This window comes from Heliangelus exortis, chromosome 2 (genome assembly GCF_036169615.1).
Source record: "Heliangelus exortis chromosome 2, bHelExo1.hap1, whole genome shotgun sequence".
NCBI classification, from domain to species: domain Eukaryota; kingdom Metazoa; phylum Chordata; class Aves; order Apodiformes; family Trochilidae; genus Heliangelus; species Heliangelus exortis.
In genome coordinates, this window is record NC_092423.1 from 53920661 (window position 1) to 53942809 (window position 22149).

General features: G+C 42.4%; 1 protein-coding gene across 2 annotated transcripts in view; it reads right to left on the reverse strand.

The window, feature by feature from the left end:
• Positions 1 to 22149, reverse strand: part of EGFR (epidermal growth factor receptor) — a 155216-nt gene that overhangs the window by 30257 nt on the left and 102810 nt on the right. For both annotated transcript variants that reach the window (XM_071736205.1, XM_071736204.1), the window contains exons 2-12: positions 13226 to 13377; positions 11223 to 11409; positions 10407 to 10541; positions 8572 to 8640; positions 5846 to 5964; positions 4426 to 4567; positions 3452 to 3568; positions 2767 to 2893; positions 2594 to 2667; positions 1319 to 1409; positions 341 to 540 (exon numbers count right to left, since the gene is read on the reverse strand). In XM_071736205.1, the coding sequence (XP_071592306.1) occupies positions 341 to 540; positions 1319 to 1409; positions 2594 to 2667; positions 2767 to 2893; positions 3452 to 3568; positions 4426 to 4567; positions 5846 to 5964; positions 8572 to 8640; positions 10407 to 10541; positions 11223 to 11409; positions 13226 to 13377 (1413 nt within the window). The remainder of the gene's footprint in view (positions 1 to 340; positions 541 to 1318; positions 1410 to 2593; positions 2668 to 2766; positions 2894 to 3451; positions 3569 to 4425; positions 4568 to 5845; positions 5965 to 8571; positions 8641 to 10406; positions 10542 to 11222; positions 11410 to 13225; positions 13378 to 22149) is intronic.

The window sequence follows — 22149 nt, forward strand, 5'->3', positions numbered from 1 at the left end:
ATTTTGCCCCATGGATCACTGCAGTCAACAGCAGCATGGCTGAACACCAGTTTTGACCTTGTAAAAAAAGTCAGTGTTTGGAGTTAGCTACTATGTCCTTCAACATACATGACATGGCTTCACTATGCCCATAGTGATGAAGCAGCACCTTCTTATCTACTGGACACCCTGGTGTCCAAATTCTCGGTGGGAAAAAAGCCTTTTCCCTCACAACCTTCATTAAAGCCAGATCACTGAAGAATTTTGCAGCCAGGGGAACCAAGAGAAAAAAGCCTTGCTCAAATTACTCTTGCATTTCAGCATAGCTTCAGTGGAGAGCAGGAAGGCAGTGCTGACTTACCACACTCATTTTTATTTCTGTTCTGTATAATCTTTGTTTTCTGGCTCTGAGTTGCAAACAGGCTGTGCCAGTCCATGGTGTCAGCATAGCAGAGGTTCTTGTTCTTCATAATGGCAACATCTCCGTCACTTATTTCCTTGAGAGACCGCAGCCCTAAGGACTGTATTTTCAAGCTAACAACAGCAAGGGAATACTGGCCACTAAAATACAGATGGACAGAAAAACACATGAAAGAAAGAGAATTACTAAGCAGGGTTTTCAGATTTTTACTCAACACTTTTTTTGGTTTTGTTTTGTTTTCAAATGTGTGCTGCTGTGAACTGTATTTTGTACAAGTAAGATGCTGCTAAATCTTCTAAACATAACCCTGACACGTGACATTATTGTAAAAGAACTCCCACCACTCCTATCTGGTTTTGCATGTTTTTTTTTTTTTAAGCTAGAACTGGCAGGACATGTGGGCTCTTTAAAGTAAAGAATGTGCAACAATGGTTCTAGGTAGAGTAGCCATTAGTAGCTGGGGTCCACCCAGCCATCCTTTCCCCTGGGGTATACCCAGGAGGGCACTGTATGTAATACTGATGCCCTCACTGCCTGGCAGCCAGAGACTGCATCCCCTACTGCCCAACTACCCCAAATCCCAAAGTGCTTCTGATGACATCATAACTTGCTTCAGATTGTAAAGAGTGTATTCTGGGGCTATTTGTCCTGCTTGTGCTTCCAGGCTGTTGAGGGAGACCTTGAGTAGGCTCAGGGCTCACGGCACCTTTCCACACACAGCACAGAACCCAGGGTCTCATCATCCCCAGGGCTCATTATCTACAGCTACAAAGATGGTGCTTGACTCCTTTCAGGGTTTTTCCCACTATGCATCAGTTTTGGGACACCTGAATCTCACATTGCTTGTTACCTTGGTGTGCTCAGACAAGTGCTGCTCTAAAACAGTCTCACAGTCGCTCTCGCACACGATTTACTTACTGTTGCTTGGTTCTGCCTCGTATAATCTCCAGATTTTCAAAAGCATAGAGGTCAGTAGCATTTTCAGGCCAGGCCTGAATCAACAAAAATCCTGAAATGAAGAAAAGAAGATGAAAAAAAAAAAAAAAAAAGTAAAGCTGTAGTCAGTATTGGCAGCAGAACCTCCTCCTTGACTTCCTCCTGTGCTGGGAGAAGGCACATGTGCTTTCCCTACGCTTATCTCAGAATCTCAAAGTGAAACATGACATTTTAGAGTGCAGGGAGATATTTTTAAACCCAGTTTTGTAAACAGTTTACTTCTTAGTCCACCAAGGGGGTTTAGGGGTGCAAGAGATGAGTGTGTCCATGAAACTCACATCCTGCCACACCAAGCCACCAAGGATGATGGCTCTTGCCAGCAGACACCCCAGCTGAGAGGCTGCAGGAGAAAGACATCTCTCTGTCCCATTTGTGAACTGCCCCTAGGGTAAAGGAAAACTGAAGAGAAAGCAGAAAAGGAACAGGACAGCTGCTTGGAGTGGATTTGCTAAGGCAAGCAGATTTGCTAAGGCAAGCCCAGGTGCCTGGGAGGAGTGGGGAGAACTTGGGAAATTGCAGGCTGCCATTTGAAGCTCCAAGGTTAGTCATTGCAACCCTGAAGGGAACCTGACATGTAAAAGACAGAAAAAAAAGTGGAACTGGAGTGAAATCTGTGGACTCAGCTCTCACAGTACGCTCATTTTATAATGGGCTGAACAAAATTACTTTTAATTGATACTTTGTGCAAGACTTGGCTCTGCTGGCCACTTTGTGCTGGTGGAGACACATTCACCCTAAGGAAGAGCTCTTCAGGCTGGAGAGGGTGTCTCCACAAGGATGATGAAAGCCACTCAGCATGCTTCCCTAGGGAGCTCCTGAAAGGTTTTCCACAAATAGAACACACTTGGCTTTTTTTAGCCTGAGTGGCGTGCCTCTGCATCATCACATACTTCTTGGATGGCTGAGGATCTCTTCTGCTTTTACTCTTTGCTAGGGCTGACAGTTCAGCAGAAGAGATGGTCTGGTCAAATGAAACACCTTTGAGGGGAGGCATCACCCCAAAACAGCTGTATGGGTTACATGGGTGTAATGCTGGTGAGGCTCTGATGACCACCTTTGTAAAGAGTTACCCTGGTAGCTCAGAGACAGAAATCATTTGCTTAGGCTTTTCTTCATGTCCTCAAAAAAATTTCCCTCCTCTGCCTTTGTGTTTTTGGAAGTATCAGAGACCATCTCAGCTTAAAACCCATGTCTGACCTGATATTTCTTTGACTGTTTTGAAGACATCCAACTTCTTGGGGTCCAAGGGTAGGGTCTTCGTGAACGCATCACTGAAAAACAAAGAATGAGGAATTGGGAGAAGAATGTCTCAGACTGAATTTCTCCTTAGTCCTCCTCCTACAGCACTAAATGACCAGTGGGCAACTTACCCTAGGAATGCAACTGGGAGAATGCTAACGTCCCCATTGATTTTCGTACAGTTTTTGAAGGAGTCAATGTTTGTGGCATTTATGGAGAGGATCCCTTTAAGTTCACCTATTCCAATGCCGTTGCACACTGTTAAAAGATAGACACAAAAGTCAGGAAAAAGTAGAGTGAAGCCCCGTCACATAGAAGGGAATGAACAGGAAGATGCCATTAGTTCTGAAAGCACTCCCATGTGGTCAAACCTATCACCCTAAGATTAGTTTTATATAGATCTTATGCTTGCTTTTTCTTTTCAACACAGGAAAAAGCACGTCCTGCTTGTCCAGATGTGCAGCTCTGGTCTGTGCATCTCCGCATGCAGGCTTTGGCACGTGGTCTTGTCTCTCTTTGTCCCATTTTCATTTAATTTCCCTTGATAAGGTAATGGGAAGAGCAAACGAAGAAGGCTGATGTGCAAGATACACACAACAACACACACTTTCTATCTACTGTACTTGTGGTGTCTCCCAGTTGAAAAGCATAATCCACAGCCATGTTACCTCATCAAACCACTTGTCAGCTCTCCAAACTATCACTGAATATTTATTACTGAATTTGCACTTAATGAAGGTCAGAACTCCATGTACTTTTTGTAGTCAGTTATCTATAATCTCAGAGCCTTATTGCTTTATTCCATGGTTCTTATACCTTTGCTGCACAGCCCGTCACACTTTTTACACTTCCGAACACCATTTTCTTCCACTTCATAAGTATCAGTATTGCATGAGCGAACACAGGAGCCATGGTCTGTCACCACGTAGTTGTCTGGAAAAACAGGGATACAAAGGTCATTGAAATACAAGACGAATGCGTTGGGGGCTGCACAGGTACTTCAACACTAGGAAGTAAAAGGGGCTCTGAACTTTCTGCATATTTAGCAAAGAACAGGCATTAATTATTAATTCTTAAAAATATTCTTTGAAGGTAGATAGACATACAATGCTATCACCATTGTACAGAGAGGGGAACAGTCACAGAAGGATAAAACAACATTGCCAAGGTCAGGCTGTGCATCAGTGCCCTAATTGGGATCAATACACGGCACCTCTGATCCCTCACCTTCACTCACTCTTCCAGTCTAAGGGCTAGGCCAGGTAATGGTCAACCTCAGAAAAAGGATATCAGTTTTGTAAGCTAAACCCTCTCTTATATGTAAGCCTTAATGTGTTAAAAACCATGGACATGGAATAGCATCTGTAAAGGAAGCAGTGACCACAGGCCTTGAGAGGGAGTGTTTGAACCAATTATTTTCAATCAGTCATAATTAAGAAGCAGTTACAAGTTGGTAATCCACAGGGTTGATCTCATATGACTTGTTAGGCTATTGGTTTTATGACTCTCATAAGATGCTATTTTTTTCCCCATCAAGAGAAAAATCTTCAGAAGTAAAAATGTAATGGATAAAAATCAGGGAAAGTGATGGATGGATCTGGTTTGAAGTCTCTGGCTTCTTTACCAGCTATTCTCTCATTTTTGTCACTTGTTCCTAGTTCCCATAGAAGCTGACAAAAAGAAGAAAGCGCTCTTGCATGTGGCCATAATGCAGAGGGATGACACATGTCCCTTCCCACCTCCCTTCAGCCTCCCACGTCCTCTATGGCTGCAGCCTGAAATGAACTTACGTGGACACTCCCTCACACAAGTGGCTCCAAAGCTGTATTTTCCATCGGGGTTGACATCCATCTGATAGGTGGTGGGGTTATACAGGACCAAGGGAGGACAAGTGTCCTTGCAAGTAGCATCATCCCGAAACTTGCGACATGCCTATTATTGAAAAACAGCCCCCATTAAACTACCATCTCCTTAAAAGGCAACAATGGTTTTACATTAGCTCTTTAATAACACTTTAATGAATTCATCTGTTCCCTGCTCAGCTCTAACGGAAACCCCAGGCATCTACAGGGATGGTCCCTGGTGCTTTGAAGGTGAAAGGTTGGGCAATCAAATTTAGTATTTGGAAAAAATGAGACAACGGGAGATTTGCCTTTTCTGAACAAGAAACCTTGGCACTCTGGTGGAAAGCTGCTGGGATTCACGTGGGAACAGGAACAAATCTGCATGTCTTAGACAGAAGAATTTTCCCTACAAGCAGTAACCAGATCAAGACAAACGGTACTTTTCTTGGCTGCTTTTTAATAACCTAAATCAAATCAAGTCCTTTCCTGCCGATTACTGACTTTTCTGACTAAATACTAAACTGAAGCCATTATATTTGTCCTCAGGTAATGAACAATTCAGCAAGCATTTCTAAAGGACAAGTTGTTTCTTCCAACCTAATTCTGCATAAAGTTAATAATGACTCTGGTTTCCACCTTTTTTTCTCCTGACTGTCCAGATGGAAGAGAATAACTGTCTACTCTGTATCAGCAAAGGCATCATAGCCACACAATTTACAAGGGGACAAGGAATACCCCAGACCAGACTGTGTTTGTAGCAAATACTCAAATGTCACTTAAATCAGAATGAAGTGTAGCACAAGCAAGGGGGAGAGTTAAGAACACAGTGTGCACCAACACCCTGAAACTGTCATAGAAAAGAGATGGGATTTTTTCCTAAAAAATCTCCATTTGCTCCTTCTCTCTCCATTGCTCCAGGGTCCCTCAAACACAGGCTGCAGCAACAGAAAACCACAAAGAAAAGCCTAGATTTTGTGTCTGAAGTTCAATGAAACACAAAAAGATTTTGATTTCCCTAATAAGTTCTTGCTTTGGTAACTAAGATTACTACTGACCTGCCTACATGGAGAATTCCCCCTACAGCAAACGCTTAGCTGCTCTGCAATGTCTTTCAGCTCAGCGGCCTCACAAAGGCACTAAGGCTGGTTTGGCACACATTAGGAAGGTCCATCTGCAGAGGTACTGGAGACTAGCTAAGTGTGCCATCAAGTTCATCTCCCTCCCACTGACTACCTTTGCAGAGAAGCCCTGGGGCATCCTCTGGGTCAGCATGTCTCAGAGGCCTTCTAAGATGAAAGAAGGCTAGAGGACATGCAGCTGGAGCAGGGATTTAAGCAGTTCCAAGGGGGAAGTGTAGCATCATTACCAGGCAGTCACTCTCCCGAGGCCCTGTACACCCCGCAGCACACTGGTTGTGGCAGCAGTCGCTGGGCACCTTTCCCCTGCACCGGCCAGAGCACTGCTGGGCACAGATGACTTTTGTTACTGGAAGAAACAAGGAAAAAAGGGAAACCATCAGGAATGAGGAATGTTTCAGCTGTACTTGCTGCGGTGAGATCAAGAAATCTCGAGAAAAGGCCTGGCACAAGTTCTGTGCAGATTTCCCCCATTTTGCTAGTTTAAGTCCAAAGCTCAGGAGAGGTAAGAACTGGTGTGGGTGGTGTGGAAAACAAGTTGTGTTCAGAACACAATTATCTTGGCTCTCAAGAGGTGCTGGGCACTCTGGTCCCAGCCAGTAAACCATGTCCTGCTTAGAAAGAGCATCCAGGTCACTGTAGCATCAATGCCTAAACCAAGAAAAACTGTGGGGTCATTGCATCTTACAGCTGGGCAACAGACCAGGATCTGGCTCCATTTTGTTGAGAAAATTTGCTACTGTTAGTGCTAGCTTTGGGAAAAACAACACGTCAGGAGAACTGCCAGGACTCTGTACTATAACTGGAAACTGTACCTCATTGGTGTGGTGTTAAGATTCCTTCAGTGCACTAAAAATATTTCTGAAATTTGCAGAGAGGGAAGACCCACTCAGCAAACTGATTTCATATGCTTATTGTATTGTTTTTCTTTAGGCGTCAATTCCTTGGCTGAGTTTTATCTTCATTACTCAACTCCCACAAGGTTTGCACCAGTGCAGCAACCCAGAGGAAGAACTGGCTCTGATTTAGCTTTTTGCAGGGAAGCAAAGACTGCCTGCAACACTTTGTTGGGAATCAGGAAATTGTCTCCATTTAAATATCAAAGCAGAGAAAATGATAATCAAAACAATTACAAAACCCCCCCAGAAATTAATGGCTTGCATGTGTTTGTACCAGAGCCCCAGAATGAGATAGTTTGTTCTCTAAAAAACAATTACTGATTCACAGACCCTGGCAATGGACATCAGAGCATGTTGGCTGTGCAATACAGAAACTGTTATCAACTTTGCAGTTGGTACAAATGAGTTACAATATTACCAGGAATTCCTGTAAGTCCAAAACAGATGGTTGTTAATTAACAGAAAATTATTGAAAAATGTAGTCTGCAACAGGGTATAAAACACTGCTATTTAAAAAACCATATTTCCTCCCTTTTTTCATTACACACTTTTGTATCCAAACTATTATTTTTCTTGTAGACCTGTAAGCAAGCTATTATATTTTCAAGGAAAGAGATTATTTGCACAATATGTATTAGCTTCTCTGATAGCAACTCCTCCGTTCAACTAGAAACAGAGGAATAAAAGGCACATTGTTTTACACAAACAGCATTTTTATATTATTTTTTCATAAGCATCAGCAAGGGAGTAAAATAGCTTGTCACTTTGATAGCCATTGACTAGAGCTTCCTGCTGGAAATATGTATCACAGCAAACGTTTATGTTCGTTGAAGGAGAAAGATACGTAACATCCCAAACTTTCCCACATAGGGAAATGTGGGATACATTTTCAGCTGGCCAGATTCCCAAATGCCCCAAGAGGAGAGCCAGAGCCTGCAAAAGTTTTTCTACACTCCTAGCCATTCTCCCAAAGCCATCAAGAGTTTGTAAGTACTGGAACCTTGCAGGGCTGAGACCTGAGGTTTTGCAAGCCCGTGAGACAGCTGTGTGGCCAGGGAAGGGCTTTGTGTGCTCAGCCACTGTATGCCTCAAGAGCACTTGAAGGCATGAGCCAGACTGCAGCTCAGACTGAAAATAATCCTAAAGCTTGTACAAAAGAGAAGTTGTATGCTCCCTTTTTCCTTAAGCCCTAGAAGCCACACAGATTTGGCCTGATACTTCTAAGAAAGAACCTTAGGTTTGGGTAATTACTTGCAATAGAAAACCAAAGATAAGGTGTTTATTTCATTTGCACTGCATCTGGACCAGCACTCTTTCCACTGAACTTTATATAATACCATCAGGAAAGAAAAATCAGAAACACTGCATTTCCTTACTTACTATAGAAAAATGAAATAATGCTCTTTATTTCAGTCTTCTGAAGGTCCTCTGAATACAGTATGTATTGTGATTACCCACATGAAGGGTAATCTTTTCTTACAAAAGAAATGTACAGGGATTACAAAAAGATGAATTAAAGGCAGGAAAAACTGGGTTATGTTGTTGCTTCTAATAGTAGAAATTAATCCAAAGCTTTGTTAACTAGCCTGCAGAATGGCTCTGCGGGAAACAGTGGGAAGGCAAACAATTCACCATGCAGCTACTGATTTCTCTCTTATATGGTAAAATAACTTAAAGAATAAACGTTCTCAAGTGCAGATGGGAGAAAGCTGTGGGCGACAAACAAAAAGTTCAATATGGGAGACAGCTGCAGTGTTTTCCCTCTGGAGGAACAGCACATCTACAGGGAAACCACCTTGAGGTTTCCCCTCCAGAAAAGGGGCTACCTGGGGGGAGCAGACAGAGCCATTCTCCCCGCAACTGCACTTGTGGAGTGTGGGAAGCCAGCCACCTCCCCCTGTGGTGAGCTTCAAGGAGTCCCAGCAAGGTGGGATGCAGAGAAGGACAAGTGTGAAACATGTGTCACTAATTTGTGCTTGACAGGTTAGTTTTTCAGTAGATAGAAGTTTAGTATGTCAGAGCACACAAGATATTTCTTAATTAATCTGCAAGCTTACAGGTCTGGCAGTTCTGTTCGCCAGGGCCCCAGCAGTGGTCTTCTGTGCAGTTTGGATGGCATTTGGGACCTAAAACACAAGAGCAGAGTTTTATGTTCTATAAACACAGACAACATCACATCAGTCACAGTAAACAAGGATACTCAGCTTTCCTTCTTAATGGATCAGGGGACAGAGCACCTATATAGAAGAAGTGCCCCAACATTTTGAGAGCTGGACTTCAGTTCCTCATCCTCTGTTCATCTCTGGTTTCCTACGTGCAAATCTCCACACCTCTGAGCAAGAAAGCACAACGCCCAGCCAGTCTAGCTTACGAAAGAGGCATATTTTTCCCAGGAACATGAATCTCAGCTACTGCCCGGCTAGCTCTTCTGCTGGAGTTTGCATGCAATGGCAAGTCACTGCCAGCTTGTGGCTGGCCACGTGCCAGCTGCTCGCTACAGGCACATGCAAATCAGTGTTTCTGAACAATGCGGTTCTAAAAAGAAAACAAACCCAACTGGATTCGCAGGCAACTGCCAGCTACTTTGACCACAAAGTAATTTGACCTGTCTGCTTTGCACCCTCCTCCTGCCCTCTGCCAAAAAAATCTTCAGTGTAGGACTGAGAAGCAGATGGGCAATTGATGGAGCAGAGGCAGGATTGGACGGACACCCCGCCTGGTTTTGAAGGTTCGGTGCTAGGTGCTCTCCCATCCCTTTCTTTTTCTTTTTTTTCTTCTTATTTCTTTTTCTTAAAGACAAGCAAAGTCCCAGCTAAACTTTTTTTTTTTTTTTTTTTTTTTAAGATTACGGGATAGTTATTAAAACCATAAAGGACAGTCTAAGTAGATTAATCCGGAATTCACTATGAGGCATTTCCTACTAGTTAGCAGTGTGATTGTCCCCTCACCCACCAAGCAGCTGAACAAGTGCCAATACTTGACCAAGAGCTAATTGATTTGGTGTGGGACCAAATAACTTTCTTTTAAAAAAAAATAAAAAAGAAAAAAGAAAAGTTAAAGGTTAGCATTTCTGTAGTTTTTAGAGCCAAATTCCTGTGCTGACTTGTATAGTTTGCAACTCCTTCAATATGGTACGGCTCCACAGAAAAATATGTCAACACAGAAGCTGGCTATTAGCTCTCAGGCAATTACACAACTGGAGGAAGATAAAGCAAATATGTTTTTCTGCCAATTTTTAGTGCCAGAAATCAAATGTTCAGAAATGAAAATAAACTCTCCTTTCCGTGAAATTACTGGGGATTTTACTAGGGACTTGTAAGGCTGCAGGATTAGTTCAGACCCACTCCAGGTATACACTACACAAAGCTTTTAAATATATGTTCATTTCTCTCCTGATCCAAAGCATCAGATTTATCTGCCTTTTTATCATTAATTCTGCAAGGATAACCTGTACAGCCCAAGACATCAGATTTTTCAGGCACTCAGCTTGGGTCTTAGTGCTAAAAAGGCTTTAAGTTTCATAGTTAACTCCATGAAGTTACCTACACATGTGGGTTTTCTATACCAAAGCCTTACATTGTAAACAGAAGACTGCTGGAAACAAACGAGTGCACATTACTCTGAGCTGCCTTTGAGGAACACATACACAGGGTACTGTCTGGAACCAAGAGAAGCTTTCCCAAGAACTGAGTTATGAGTTGAAGACCTAACCACAATGAAAATGTACGTCTTAGGCCAGCAATGAAGAAATGAAAGGATTTCCCTTGGAACAGGACTTGGTAGTCCTGCATGCAGGAACTGGTGGACCTAAAACCTACTGCACAAAAGATGGGAAGTTCATTCTTCTCTGAAATGGGGTACCACATGGCATTTTCAGGAAGTTAGTACTCACAAGATGACAAGTTGCTCGAAAATTCAAGCACTGTGAGAGGTTTCTTGTTTGTGTCAATGATGTCATTCCAGAGAACAGTGTCCATGTTGCACAGTTTGGGGTTGTTGCTGATTTTAACACCTCCATTTAGAATTTCTGCCATGGAAGGAAAAAAATCGTTAAGTGAAGAAAACCGCCTAAGCCTTCTGTCTCCGGTCTAAAGAAAGAGAAACAAACCACGTATATCTTCACCTCAGTCACACTATGCTGAAAGAAAAGGACAATTTTAGTGGCAGCATTACTCCTGATGGTGCAACTAACACCACACTCAGACTGATGGATTCTGGAGGGCTGGCTGTGGTTGGATGACACAAAGATGCGGCTTTCTGTCTGGTACCACCTCCAGAGGCCACTGCACTCAGTGGAGGTGGCACTGCTGGTGTGCACAGCCAGAGACCAATAAGAGCCTAACTTAGAAATCATGAGCTCCCACTGAACTTTCACAGAATATGCCAACACGTATGCACTGGGATCAAATAATGCAAAATAATGAGTGGATACTTCTTTGCCACTCTGGCAGACACAAATCTCCCCACCCTGTTGATGCTTGGGATTTTCTGGACCTTTCTGCAATAGGAAATTATGAACTTTCTTTATCTTTTCAAGAAGACTGGCTGGCAGGAAAGCAATTAGGGAACTGGGAAACTACAATCAGATCCTTTAAAAAAGCAGGATTTAACAGCATAAGACTTCGAGAGGGGATCTTCAGTTGGATCCTGACAACAATAAACTAACAGTCTGCATTACAGGTGCATCCACCTCTTGCCCTCATCTCACCTGACAGCCGTTTCATTGGCAGCTCTCGGAGTCCCTGGGTTTTATTCATGTGGTAATTGGATAAAACTGCCAGGGCGTAAGAGTTGTCATATAGCACATTGCCTCGGATGATCTGGAGATTTTCTAGGGGAATGACATCCACCATGTTAAGCGCAATGAGCACGTAGCCTGCAACCTCCTGTATTGTCTAAGAGAACAATAGAAGAAAAAAAGGTGTTTAATCCACAGTACTCTTCTCAACAAAGTCACTTTACTCCTCCCACCCCTCCAAGCCACCATCTTTCCATTTCAAGGAATGATAAACCACTTAACCTCATTAAAAAAATAAATAAACCTGAGAACAAGAAGGAACTATGGAGAAAACTGCTGTCTAAGCAGGTATAAACTGATCCTTAGAGCAGCTACCAGGGGGGTCATTTCAAAGGTTCAGATGGACCCTGTTCTGTCCCCATGCAAGGGCAAGTGGAGCTTTCTAAGGGATGCAGGAGAAAAGGGTAAGAATGTATGATCTGGAAGCCAAGTGTGATGCTTCCTCTGAATACTTGCCCTCCAACCACTGGCCACACAGAGGTGCCATCTGACTGAGGCTGTTATACTGTGCTCTTTCCCTTGAGGATCCTCCAGTGCTCAGCAGAGGGAAAGATCAGGTAACCCTCTTCCTCTTATTTAATAAATATTTAAAGGACAAAAAAACAAAATTAGTGAGGCACTGTCCCTGGATGAAGGGACTCCTGCCTATGAAATATGTGCATTTCTATCTCCTACAAAAATTACCATAAATGAAGAACCCTCAAGCTATTACTTAGGATATTTTCCTATTCTGTGAAGACTACCAGTGAGATTTCAAGTGATGTTATGTTCCTGGGAACACAGAACTCCGTGGTGAAATTGTGCTTGGGAAAGCAAAATGGCAGTACCATCATATTTGTAGCCTATATGTCTGAACCATATATTTTCTGATGTTCCTGCTTGTGACTATAACGAATTTTTCTTCCCCTTTCTTTGTTCCCTGAGAACAAAAGCTCACACAAGGCGACTACTCCTTCCAGCTGAGAGGACTGACTTGCTCATCCAAAGCTTTTGATATCAGACATACAAGACCTTTTGATATCAGACAATGACTTATCATGTCAAAAAACCTACTTCCTCTCCTGCATCTTTCTTTGAAAACCTCCAAATCTGATAAACAAGTATATGAAAAGCAATGCATTTGAAACATCTTCTTAAAAAAACTAACCAACCAACCAAACAAAAAACAAACAAAAAAACCCAGTGTGGTGCTACTGCCAAGGGTGGCAACCTGGCAGTGGAGGAGCAGAGCTGTATCCCTTGCCCACTCTCTACTGTTGGAGAATCTGGGTACCTCCATGGCAGACAGTGCCTTTTCCCATGCTGTGGCTGTGTTTTAATATGCATCCCCTGTCTGTTCCCCTCTCAGCTTGACATGGCTGCTCATGCACAAAACAAAAGTTGAGCTGGACGTATCCTATGTCTCAGCTGCAGAGGATTATCTTGAAAATCACTCAAAGTGTCTGTGTGGGAAATCATTGTACAGGACCTGCCTGCTTAGGGTGTGGGTGCTGTGGGCTGGAGAGGCACTCACCACCATGACAGGGAAAATGATCAGATCTTGGAGGGCACAGTAAAGGCCTCCACAGTGCCATGAGTGGGTGCCACTCATTTCGTGCTTTGATTTGCCCAACAGCACAACCAAAGCCTTCTGAGGAGAGAGGCAATGTGTAAGGACCCAGTAATATTTATATATAAATGAGAACACAGGTTAGCAGGTGCTTGAAAAGCTATTTCTCCAAGTACCTGATTTAGTATCATAGGGTTGAGGAGCCTATCCTGCAGCCTACAGGAATGCTGAGCTCTGCAATTTCTCTGACATTAGCTAGCTAGGCTTAGGATCACTGCAGAATTTTGTAAGTAGCTGATCCTTTGCTCTTAAAAAATACAGTAAGATTCCTTTAGCAGGGAAGGCCACATTGGCTAATGCTAACCTTCAAGAAAGAGAGGTCACGATTGTGCTCCACATATGTAATCTCCAGGTTGCTGAGTACCACCTCGCAGTTGTTGTACATCCTCTGAAGGCTGGTGAAATGGTCTTCCACATGTCCCAGTTGGGTCAGCTTGTTATTCGTCCCTTGACAAACTGTGGAGAAATGAAGACTTCATGAAGAACAGCAAGAATAAGCACAGGGTAAAGACTTGTAGCCCACCTACCTTTATAAGCACTACAGTAAGTGAAGCATCAGCACACATTCATAAGAAACAAGAACGTCACCTTGCCTGGCCCTAATGACAATATTTTACAGTGCACGTGACATTTCCCGGGTACAGAGATGTACCAGTATTAAGAACTGGAATAACCCTCCATCACTTTTTGTTACATCAAAATCTCTGATTTGTACATAAGTAGCAAGAAGTTTTCTGCATCACAAAAATAAGTCAGTTCCTGAGAAGCCATTGATACAGTGCCATCAAACACTACTGAAAGAGGCATGCTGCCAAGTACCACCAAAGGCAATTTCCCTGAGGACCCATTTCCAATGCTCTGGGGGGCACTGCGTCTCCATGTAAGATCAGTGCAGGGAAGAGAGTTTTTCTGCAGAACCCCCTCAAGCTAAAGTCTGGGTTTTAAGAGCAAAGTGAATCTCTGGGCTCACACAACTCTTGACACCGATATATTGGGAGTACAGTAGATTCAGGAGATTTCCTGGCATATTAAGCTTTGGCACACACATCCACCTAAGCCTGCTTGGCTGGTGGGGAAGGAAGCAGTGCCACACAATGCACCACTGAGATTACAATCTTTTCTAACAGCATGATGAAAAAGTTAGTTGCCACCTGAAATTCTATTACTCTGCTTTACCAAACCCAGAGAAACTGACAAAAGTTATCACCACCAGTTCAATTGCAATAAAAGAGCAAAATACAAGTTGCTTTAGAGAAAAAAACACCACACACAAGCCCTGCAAACCGTGTACTCATCCAGTCATTCACTGGGCTATCCCTACATAGCTAAAATCAAAACATCTCTGGTAGATGTACTAGACAAGATGTTAGTTAAGATTTGGAGAGAAAAAAAATAAAAATGGGTAGCTTATGATAACGTATGGATAGCATCTGTCAGAGTACCCTACAGGACCTTTTCCCCTCACACGCAATATTTTGTTTGCTCAAAGGGATAAAAGGCCAAATACTTGTTTGCTGCAAAGAGATCTAAGTACATCTGAAAAGTTGCCTTCCTCACAGCAGTGTTTACCAAATGAGAACATGGGTCATAAGCAGTATATGCTGAGCAAATAAAAGCCAAATCAATCAGAACATTCTAAACCCCTGCACCAGTGCTACTCAACTCAGGCAAAGGTACTGAATAATTTTCCAACTAGAACATCTGGAAATAAAATGGCCTTCTTGCTTCTGATAAATAATACCATAAGCAATTTTTTTGCTTATGAAAACCATGTTCTGAACAGTTAAATGTTATAACTATCTGTGTATAATACTACAATGTGAATGCCTTTCTGGTCAGAGGAAAAAGCAGAATTTGCCTTGCTTTAAGTGGGATGTGTATGCTTCAGTGGATGGATTATATTATGCTGTAACTTCTATTGAGCATGACCTCTTTGCCCTTCAAAGGACAGATTTTGATGCCACAGACATTCATTATATACTTCTGTTTCAATTTATAGCAATGCCAGCACTATCCACTAGCAGATACGGATACATTTGTGGTACTGCTGGGGGCTGTGGTAGTATGTAATCACCTAACATGTGTCTCATGTGGACATGTACACATGTCTGTGACATATTTTAGATATAAATGAGGGTAAAAAAACCCAAACAACACCACAGTGAGTGAAGTTTCCTGATGAAAAATTCAGAGTGGAGCCGTAGAAAAGCTGAAATTAAGAACTGAACTTCAGGTCACAGGCTGATCCCCATAAGGCTTTGCTCTTACCTGTGATATTAATATAATAAAAATACGGTCAGTCTGGGAAGTTCTGACATAGAGAGGACAACCCAGGAGGCTGCTGGGGCTCAGAGCTGGGAGTGGGGCTGCCTGCAGGGAGCTGTGGGGCCCTCCTGCTCCATCCCAGGTGACCTGCTGGATGCCCAGAGTCCCAGGCCCAAACCAAAAAGTTTGATGGGCAGCACCATGGGATACCACTGCAAAGCATTTTTTCCCTATATGTTGTTGCTCCTAGCACATATGCTGCACTTCTGAAATGACAAAGTACTGTTGATCTGATATCCGTTACAGTACTACCTTAACAGCTTACAAAAAGGCAGATACGGCTGAAATGAGCCAAAATGTTAAGCACTGTGTAAGACACCAGTGGTGAAAGAGCTGTAGAAATAGGCACAATACTGATAGCTGCAAAACTGATGAATTTTAGTGCTTACGGAAAGTGCAGGGTTGGATGTCCTGGATATTAAAATCCTCTCTCTGTCCCCAGACATGCTTGCTCCCCTTCTCTGCCCTGAAGCTGGACTTAAAAGGAGTACTTCTAGGTGATGAAAATGTGTTGACCGTCTACAACTCCCTGCTCCTTGGCCATTTTTTTCTTGCACAGCCCAAAGAAGTGGTTGTCCATCCTGCTGTAGTACTAATTGACTGTGTTCTTCCAAATCCACACAATCTCAGATGAACAAAGTGGTCTCTGCAGCAATTGCCTTGATACAAGTGAAATCTGTTTTCATCTTTTCCCCAGAAAATCTGATCACTGAAGTCCCAATTCTGTCCTGCATATTTGTCCCAGTCTTGAGAAAATCCCTGGAGAACGATTTGAAACTAAATTATCACCAGTCCCCAAATCATCAGCTGTTTCTGTCCAGGCTTAGCCTGTGTTAGTTTCCCTGTAGCGCTGACAGACACATCAAAACAGTAACTTGCGAAGGCAATTTCAGGGCCACTCAAGTCCATTTCCATGCTTCATGTATCACTTACAATTCTACACACCCTGGCATAATAAATGTATATACTTTTTCTGTAAGTTTTCCAGCCATTATTGACAATGCAAAACTTGAAGACAAAATATATTTGCTTAATCTGCCAGGACATTTGTAAATATTCCTCTCTCCTCACTCATTGTTAGTAAGTTCACTTGTGATTTCTTTTTAGGTATTTCATGGAAAAGCGGTACCTTCCCAGGCACTTGCACTTGGTCTAGATCAAAGCTGCCACTCAAAGCCAGGGAAGAATGTCACTCAATGTCCCTGCTGCCCACAACCAATTCAACTTGATTTCAGGGTGACAGAAAAACCTTTCAAGTGAACTGGAATAATTTTGTAAGAAATACTTGAGATGGGTCTTTATGGACAATCACGCCATTCCAAAGCCATGTCCTTCACATGGAGAGTCCCAGCCATGTACCCTGCACCTCCACGCTCCTCCCAAGGAGGAAAACTGCTTTCTCCTCATGAAGGCTTCCACTGACCTCCACGGAATGGGGCCTCAGTAATTAAATGAAGATCCTTGTGTCATTCAAGCATGCATCTGTACATCAGCTATAAGGGCAGGTCCTGTATATTGGGTATTTTTTTTAACCAAGCTCAGAGCATTCCCTTACAGCTATTAAACAGATCCACATAACCTAGCAGGGAAACAAAAAAAGTGCAGCTAGTACTGTCAAATGATCAAGATAATTTAAGCTTGCAAGGCATTCAAGCTTACAAAGAAGTACTAGAGCAGACAGGAGATTTGTCACTGTGACTAACCTAATTTCTGATAAAAAGGGAAAAAACCATGCAATACTTTCCATAAAGAAAACAGAGTATAAAATATCAGAGGTTGGAAAAAGAAACCAATGTTTTTTTATATTTTAAAAAATATAACCATTTAAATTGAAATATTTCATACATTAATCAGTTCCTCAACACTAGAGAGAGATGTGAAGGAGAAATTTTGGTATTACTGGTTGTGTGTTTTACGTACTGACTAAGATTTTTAAGAGGGAGGAGAGCCCTCATGAAACAAAAAGAAAAACCAATCCACTGCAAAAAGCTGTGGATATCAGTATCTCTTCCACAGCTGCATCCTGAGGCATTCAGAGGGGAAACCTCAAGCTCTGGGCTAGCCCACCATGTACTTGTAGATGCTCCAAATTTGCACCACTATCTACAAGAGAAGGATATGAAAAGTTATGAAAAACACAGGAAAAGCTAGAAAACAGGTGAGGAGTGCAAACAGTGCTCAGATGCAGGCATCTATTTTCCCTTGAAAAAAGTGGTTGCAAATGCATACAACGTTTAAAAAGTGCAGTTTCAGCTTAACAATAGAAGCATTTGGGCACTGAAAATGCTGCCAGGGAAGGTAATAATTTTTGCACACATTCAAATACTTTTAATTTAAAGCATAGTGAAAAACAGCCTCATGGCTGTACTAAGTGCTCGCTCAAACAGTGTGGTTAGTTACAGAGATGAATTCCAACTTTTTAGACTGGGAACAAAACAATGACAGAGCTCTTAAAAACACTCAAATAGCAATTTTAATTGCAAAAGTGACCAAAACTTAACACCATAGCAGAGAAAAAGAATATGCCTTAAGGAAAAACTTTCCCAGATGGCTTCTGATTTCTATTTAATTGACAACAGCAACTTTTCCAGCTAGATCTATATTTAAATTTCTCTTCCTCCCTTTAGGAGCAGATACCTTCCCTCCAATGTACTGAACTGAAGGGATGGAAGCAGTGTGACAGCTGGATGGACCAAGTGCCGGTGAGTGCCTTCCCCTAAAAAAATAAATCATAACAAGAATAATACAAACCAACTTGCTCTTGAATGACTCCAAAATCAGAGCATTTCTGACAACAAGGGATTCAGATTTACTAATTCCCTAGGGTGGTTGTTGTTTTATTTCTCCACATCATTTACTGATATTCCTATTTTTCTTCTCTATTGTCACTATGTAATTTACCATGTATCTTCATTAATCCTTCAGATTAAGGCCAGAGTGGGATGTGCTGAAATCAGTTTTTCCCCTGGCTTCAATGTGAACTGGATGGAGGATTAAATTCTTTTCTTGCAGATAATGGTGTAAATTTGGAGCATCTACAATGGGCTAGCCCAGAGTTTGAGCTTTCCCCTCTGAATGCCACAGGATGCAGCTGTAGAAGAGATACTAATATTTTCTGTAAATACCAACAGAATTTTGAAGAAATGGGAATTGTCACCTTGCACCTTTCTACAGTTTGGGAAAAGGCTGATTTCTAAAGGTGAATAATCGATTGTAATTTTTGCAGAGGGTACTTCTAGTGGGGTAGTGAAAAACAACCCAGCTTTAGATCAGTTTTCTTCTGATGGATTTTTAATCAGTGATCTGTAAGACATCAAGTCACTGCTGGGAATACCTCTGGATGACACAAACAATGCCATGGTTCTAAATAATAAAGACGGACAAGCAACACTCACAGGCTGCTTTGTATAATTTCAGAAAACAAGCCAACATTTTTGACAACATTTAGTCAAATGCAAGGCCTTACATTTGCAGAACACATCCTAGACAGAAAACAGGGAGCTAGGATACAATGGCCCTGAAAGGGACTGGGGGATCAAAAGAGGTGACCACTGCATTGTTTCATGCAACAGAAAATCACTGTGGTTGGGAGCATCAGTGGGAAAATGACAAGTGAGGAGAGGCAAGAGCTGGCACTGGAATGTCCAGGGGTGCCCCAGCCACCTGAGCATGGTGGCCTCTGCATTAACAGGGCTCTCCTCTCCCAGCAAAGCAGGTGCCATGGGGCACAGCTCCCGCTCCCAACATCCCCAGGATGCTCCAGCTGGGCTTCACCCCTTCAGCCCACGTTCCCACCACAGGGACAATGGCTTCAGTATGACCTGGCCTTGAATTTGGGAGGCTATTTATTGAGAGGAATGGCTGGAAGTCAAGCTCCCCAAGATGTGCTCACCAGTAGCTTGGGTGCTGTTGCCAGACTGTTCCTCCCACTGGCACCCTTTCAGCTATAAAGGAAATATATTTTCTGCTATAAAGAAAACCAAGAGTTTGTGTGGGGCTTCCTCTGCTGAGCTGTTGCTCAAGGTTAGTGGCCAGGTCTATCGCAAGTGCAGTCACCAATGAACTCAAATAATGAGATGTTCCTATGATTAATCCTATGATTAATTAGTGAGGAAAAAGAAGAATAAGGTAACTTCATATCCATTGACCATACACACATGATGTACACACAGATAATAACAAACAGTTTATATATTTTCTACACAACACTTAATAAATTTTGTACAGAAAACCACACAGGCACCTTCCCTCCCTTTTTAACCATCTTTAAAGAAACTCAGGACAAAATGACTGTGTTATTGGAAGTCAATATCAACTTTGAAGTCCTCCCCCTCACCCCCAGAAGTTTTTCCATGTGATCTTGGCAGAGGAGGGTGACAAAGTACAGATCTATCAAGAGCAGTATGGGCAAAGTGGTGAGTTCATGCCACAGCTTGCCATTTTTAGGCCTACAGTTCCCTACCTACAGCAGAGAGAGACACTGAAAGTGGATGCTCTAAGGTGCCAAATGTGCCTCTTCGAGTCAAAAAAGCAGCCTCAGCTTAGACATCCAAGCAGTGAATAACACAGAGAAACATGACTGAATGCTATGGAGAGGAACGAGACTTTGGAAGCCACTGTGGAGGACACTGGGGATAAGGGAAAGGCAGAGTGTGGTGTACTGGTAATACTGGGTGGAAGTACTGCCATCCCACTTGCACTGGGTCTTCCAAGAGAAAGCATCGCAGTGCCTGTGTTCTGGGATAATGATCTTTATGCTGTGTGAAACCTACACACTGAACAAATTAAGTTTGTCTTCTAGTGTGGAAGACAACCACAAACAAGACCATGCAAGGGAAAAAAGACACTGGTGTGAGTCTCAGCAGGCTCTGTACTCTCCAGTGGTTTCCCCCAAGAAGGGGCCCACCAGGTAGCACATGCTGACACCCCATGGCTGCAGCCCTCCTGTCCCCCACCCGCACACACTGACATAGGTACCACACCAGTCACAAAAAACCTTGATGCAACTGCAAGTCAGAGCCCTGGAGCAGGAGAAGGGCCATCAGACAACCCATCCATGCAAGTTCAGAGCTGGGAAACTGCTCAGAGAAACGCAGTGGTTCTTGGCATTCAGAGTGAATTTTGTATTGCTGTGTTGCTGCCAGTGGTGTTAAAAGCCTGCACAGAGTGCAGCAGCAAGTAGCTGAGAAATCTTGCATGGCTCACAGAGCCTTTAATTTGGGGAGAAATGTGTGGCAGGGCTTGGCATTTTAAGATTTACGTTGGGATATTTGGGAAAAAAAGAGGATGACAACAGATATATTGGGTTGTGCACTGTGATCTAAAAAAATTACTTTCTTCATTGTTGTTTGTTCCGGCAACATCTACAAAGCAGCAGGATTTTATAGCACAATAAAAAGAAACTGAAGCTTTGTGCCCATGAAAATGTGGGACCAGTTTCCAGTTACGTTAGCACTCAATTGTTTAAAATTGTTTAAAAATGAATTAATTTGAGAAGCCAGAATTAAAAGCATTAAACTACGCTGTGACCACTTTACCACATGGGATTTCTCAAGGCACTGAAATTGCATGTATCTTCCAATGAAATCACATGTTTTTCTTTACTTATATTAAATCAAGTCTTATGTCGAAAGAAGCTGTGGTGTTCATACATGAACTTCTGAATCCGAGGTGTAAATTCTACATGAAGACTCACACACTGACTCAAAAAGGGCAAGAGAAATCATTTACATATGTTTCTAAGTAGAAGACTAAAAGTTTCCTATCACAAATGCAACACATTCCTATTTTTTAACCAATAAGTATATATAAACATATGTAGCTCTCCCAGATGACTAGACTGACGTCTCTTGAGACTGCAATCTATCTGGAGAAGTGCAGAAAACATAACAGCAACCATCTAAGTTAACCAATCTAAGTTTTGTTCACTCTCTTGTACCACGCATTCCCACCTCCATGATAACCCCACCAACTCTGAGCACAGAAGTCCCAGAGAGTGTTGCCAGCACCCATAGTCTATACTGCACCAAACCTCTGGGCCCAAATAGCTGCAGGACAGCATGATGTCTCCTCCAAAGCTGTTCCATAGCAAGTTCCAACCTCACACACATTCAAGTTGGAAAGCTACAGTCAGCAGGATTTATAACCCAAAATTCCTCAGGAGACATCTTGTCCTTTAGGAATGAGATTGTCTTCTCAAGTGAGGCTAAAACCGGACAAAAAAATGCAGACAGGACTAAGATATTTACTGCTTCAAACAATAAAGGTACTGTTAGGTTATCTGTACTAACGTAGCAAATACCCTGTCAACTAACTACAAAGAACAAGTCAAAACTGATAAAAAGCTTTAAAAGCATGTCTCCAGCTTCATGGGAACAAATGCTACAGTTAAAACTTACATTAGGGCTTCCAACAGAAATTAGGATATTTGTACATGTTCACAAGCAAGCAAGTTAATACATGCTGCTGGGTTTGAAAAGCCTCCAATAATATTAACGCTTAAAAGGAGTAGCTTAAGAGTAAGTATTAAATGTAAATGAGCTCTGCATCACCTTCTGATCTTCATTTAAAGCTTGACTAAAACTCAGTGGAAAGACTGCTATTGAAACCAACAGGGTCTGAATCAAGCTTTTATTTCACTTAATTTAACTGTGAAATTCAATAAATGAGGTAAACAGACTTTCTACCGCCCTTTTTTTCTGGAAGGAGGAGAACTGCAATTACATTTTGAAAGCACAGCTAAAAAGCCACAAAGTGATTTAACAGCACCTGGGTAAGTTTTGAAGATGAAGACCAATTTATCTTCAAAAGTCTGAGAAGAAAAAAACCAGAATTTAGTCGTTGGTACTAGAAATGTTGCATGTTACAGCAAGTGGACTGCTTTTAGAGTCAGGCTTGTTTAGC